Raw genomic sequence first — 4407 nt, forward strand, 5'->3', positions numbered from 1 at the left:
ATGTGCGTGCGTGTGTGTGTGTGTGTGTGTGTGTGTGTGTGTGTGTTTACCTGTGTTTTTATATACTTTGTGCAGGTGCCCATGGAAGCCAAAAGAGTGTGTCAGATCCCCTAGATTTTAAGTTTCAGGTGGTTGTGAGCTACTTAATGTCGTGTTGGGAACCAAAGTCAAGTTTTTTGGAAGGGCAGAAATCCTCTGAACTGACGAGCCATCTCTCTAGCTCTGTTGCTTATTTTTTTTAATGGTCTGGAAGAATAGGGTAGTGAAGCTGAATGGCCCTGTGCTTTTCTTTGTTGGGATATGCCTTAGTATTTCTTCAACCTTGTTGCTTGTGGTAGATCTTGTTATTTTTTTTTTTTTTTATATTATGTCTTCTTTAGTTACCCTTGACAGGTCATACTTACCTAGAAATTTGCTCGTTTCTTCTAAATAATTCCAGGGTTTTAGAATATGTTTTCAAAGTATCCCATAAAGGTCCCTTGGATTTCATTGATATCTTTTGTAATGGTTCCCTTTTCATATCTAATTTTACTCATCTATGACTTCTCTTTGTTTTGATCAGGTTGAATATTTCTGAACTTTTTTCTTTTTTTTTACATTGATTTATTTATGTATATGTATGTGTGTGCGTGAGTGTGCGTGCATCACACACCACACATGCATACGCCTCAAGGCCTGTGAGGAGGTCGGAGGACATGTTTTGAATATCACTTCTCTTCTACCATGTGGGTCCTGGGGATAAAACTCTGTCTTCAGACTTGGTGGCAGCCTTCTTGTCTTACCCCCGAATCATCCCACCAGCCCCAGTCTGTTTTGTCTGAGCCCCAACCGTCCTTGATTCTTTGCTCTGTTCTTCTACTATTTAATGAAGTTCGCCCTGGCCCTTACTTCTTTTCACCTACTTCCTGTTGGTTTGGCTTGTTCTTGTTTCCTGAGGCTCTCGAACGCACCATTGCCTTGTTTATTTGATAGCTCTCTGATTTTTTTTTTTTAAATTTGATGTAAGGATTCACAGCTGTAAACTCTTAGAACTGCCTTTGCAGTATCCCAATGGTTCTGATAACTTGTGTTTCCATTTCTTGACTCTAGGAATTAAAAAATTAATTCCTACCTGATTTCTTTAGTGACCCAGTGGTTGGTCACTGCAAGAGTTCAATCTCCAAGTATTTGAGTTTCTCTCTTGCTCTGGATTTATGGTTTTATTCATCTTGCCATATGATCTGATGCAAGAAATTTTTTTATTTCTTTTGTATTTGTTAAGGCTTACTTTATGGGCTGAAGTGTGACTTTAGAGTAAGTTACGTTATCCATGGTTACATTTCCTAAGAGATTTTTTTTTGCCCATTATTTTATTATAAAGTGTGACACAATAACCAAGTTAAATAAATTATAGATTTTTTTATATTATGTATGTTTTCTTAGTTTCTGATAAATAAGTTCAGCTTATATACATATCAGACTTCTAAGACTTGAGATGAGTGCTTTTTTTTGTTTTCTGAGAGCACATACATAGCTACATATATGTATCTTGAAGTAATAATTTTATTTTTCAACTCCCAGTGGTATCTGGTTTAGAATTAAATAAAGTTAGTAATATTAGTTCTGACTTTTTGATCTTGTTCTCCCCTCTTCTTTTTGAATATATACTAGATGTTGTAGGGAGTTAAATTTTATCCTCATAAAAGTAATAGTTTCCTGTTCTAATTACATACAATAGAGAAATTCATAATCAGATAAGAAGAGGCTGTGGAATTATAAAGAGCTATTTCTAATCTTGGGTGGATAATAATATTTTTTTTTTTGTGTGTGTGACCATTATTGAAGTAGTTGGTTAAGGAAGGAAGGAGTGTTTAATCAGAATGGTTTTTTAGATGGTAGGTGGATTTGTGACAGAGGCTAGACTAAAATAAATACTGGCTTAATTATCATTCATTTATTTATACACTCATAAGCAAATACTAGCACTTTTTGAATGATAGGTATAGTCAGTATCACTTGGAATTTTAATTTCTGTGAAGTAGAATAGGAACCTAATAGTGTGAATTTGGGCTTTTGATTTCCAGCTGCCTATTTTGGAATTTAAACTTGTCTGTTATTATTTAACATACAAAATATGTGGTTGGGTTTTATATAAAACCCTTACTGTTGGGGAGGGAAGAGATAAGGAGGAGAGCAGAGAAACATGTAGAGCTCAATTAAAAAAAATAATAAAATCCTTACTGTTATTCACAATTAGATTAATTACAGTTGTCTTTTTAAAAGTATTGATAAAAATTGATTTCTTTTTTTCTTTTATAGCAAAAGCCAGTGAATTCATTTTCCTTGAGTTAAACAGTTCCGTTTCACAAAAAGAAGAATTGAAATTGAAAGATATTATGATGGAAATAAGTAAGACCAATGGAGAATCAGAACTCTCCTATCCGTTGTCGTGGGTTCAGGCATTTCCTTTGTTTCAGGATATCCCTTCAAAAGAAAGCTCTTTCGTTCACTATTACTGTGCTTCAACTTGCTCTTTCCCTGTTGCTGCTGATACAGAAACGAGGAGGAAGTCACTATCTCAGGTTAGCATACGGCCAACACAACTGACTGAGGGTAGAGAGGTAGAAATTGGTTTACTGTTTAAAATGCTGTTTTGTTAAAAGGATACAAGAACATAAACGAATTTCCAGTGTCACAGCTGGAAAGTTTCTTCAGCAGAATCAGCAGTAATAGGATGCGATGGTAACCAAAGGACAGCCTAGACATCTCTGGGTCTGTGCTATGCAGATATGGAGTGAAAGCTGAATGAATTGTAAGTGGTGGGGACAGTGCTTCAAGTAGAATTCAATAATAATAAAAAAAATAAAGGAAATACAAAGTCACAACTAAAGCATTTTATTTATGATTGTTGCTGGCTGGCCAGCTTCACGAATACATTATGAATTTAATGGGTGAAAACTCACAGAGAACTACATGTGTATAACCTCAAGTCCCATACCCCACTCTTCATTAAATTAGAAAATGAAAGGTATTACTCTGTAGTGGAGAGACCTGGCAGACGTCCCTGGAGCCAAGCCCTCATAGTTGACACTATATCCAGTAAGGCATGCCCCTCACATCGAGCACGCAAACCACGTCTGTGTCCCCATAATGTACAGTCCAGATCTGATGGCTAGTGAAAGGAGGAGGCAGACCCAGCTATAAAACACATGGCCATTATTCTCTGAACTACCAGGTGCTGAAGCAGGAAAAGGCTGAGGAATTAGGGGATCCCGAAACAGAAAAAGGACATTAATAGGAAAAGTAGTGAAATCAGACCAAAGTCCTTAGCTGATATTCTCTCAGTGTTACTTTTTAGTTTTGATAGTCAGATTTTTACTGGTTTCTGATATTAAGATTAGGAGGACAGAGTTTTCCTTTTTTTAACATTCTGTAAGTCCAACATTATCTCAAAACAATAGTAATTAAAATTGTTATGTTTGGTGACCTTTTAGATAGCTTGTTGAGTGAAACACTTGTACAGGTTTCTGGAACTCATAGAAAGCTGGAAGGAGAGAACCAACTTCCACACACATGCTGTGGCACATGCATGCCCATGCATATACATCATAAACACACGTATGCGCAATGTTAATGGTAAACAAATAAAAATAGGTTATGCCCTTTTATATATTGGTAATATGTGACTTACGTAATTGTCAATTATGTCTAGAAGAAAAATATTTCCTAAGTAGCTATGGCAAACACATTTGTTCACATACGTACACACACAAAGCCCATAGATACCCATAATAGTGGTGGGTGAAGCAGAAAGCCTAACTATATTGCATATACAAATTTATATATTACTTTTCATTTAATAATAGAATACCAGTTATTGTATGAGTTCAGTGTCCTTTAATTTAAATGTTTATTTTTTCCTAATATTATCTACCTTTTTTGATTATTTTGAACCACAAAGTTAAATTCTTTAATTGTGGAAGTAGGACTTTAGATTAAACTTCAGCCCTTGTAGTGTATATGAAATCTTTTGATAAAAAGTAAACTTTTTCATTTGATTATATATGTGTAGAAAATTTAAAAGTGTAGTTGTTACCCTTTGATATACCTTTCTTTTAGTAATAGTGTTTTCAGTAATAAATCTAGATTTTACTTCTGTGGTTTTCAAAACTAATACTTGTTTTTCTGTACTCTTTTTTCCAGCCCTCAAATTCAGATGTTATCAAGCCTACTTACACTTTCCTACAGAAGCAGAGCAGTGGTTGCTACTCACTTTCTATTACTTCAAATCCAGATGAAGAATGGCGAGAAGTCAGGCACACTGGACCCGTTCAGAAGTAGGAGCTGCGTCCTGACCTGTCTGTAGCAGGGTTGTAGTGGTTGTAGAAGTAGGAGCTGCGTCCTGACCTGTCTGTAGCAGGGTTGTAG

General features: G+C 35.6%; 1 protein-coding gene across 1 annotated transcript in view; it reads left to right on the top strand.

The window, feature by feature from the left end:
• The window catches only part of Senp7 (SUMO specific peptidase 7), a 110039-nt gene that overhangs the window by 84843 nt on the left and 20789 nt on the right, over positions 1 to 4407 (top strand). The window contains exons 14-15 of the mRNA XM_026787658.1: positions 2299 to 2561; positions 4183 to 4316. Coding sequence (XP_026643459.1) covers positions 2299 to 2561; positions 4183 to 4316 — 397 coding nt within the window. The remainder of the gene's footprint in view (positions 1 to 2298; positions 2562 to 4182; positions 4317 to 4407) is intronic.

Source organism: Microtus ochrogaster, chromosome 2 (genome assembly GCF_000317375.1).
Source record: "Microtus ochrogaster isolate Prairie Vole_2 chromosome 2, MicOch1.0, whole genome shotgun sequence".
In the NCBI taxonomy this organism is placed as follows: Eukaryota; Metazoa; Chordata; class Mammalia; order Rodentia; family Cricetidae; genus Microtus; species Microtus ochrogaster.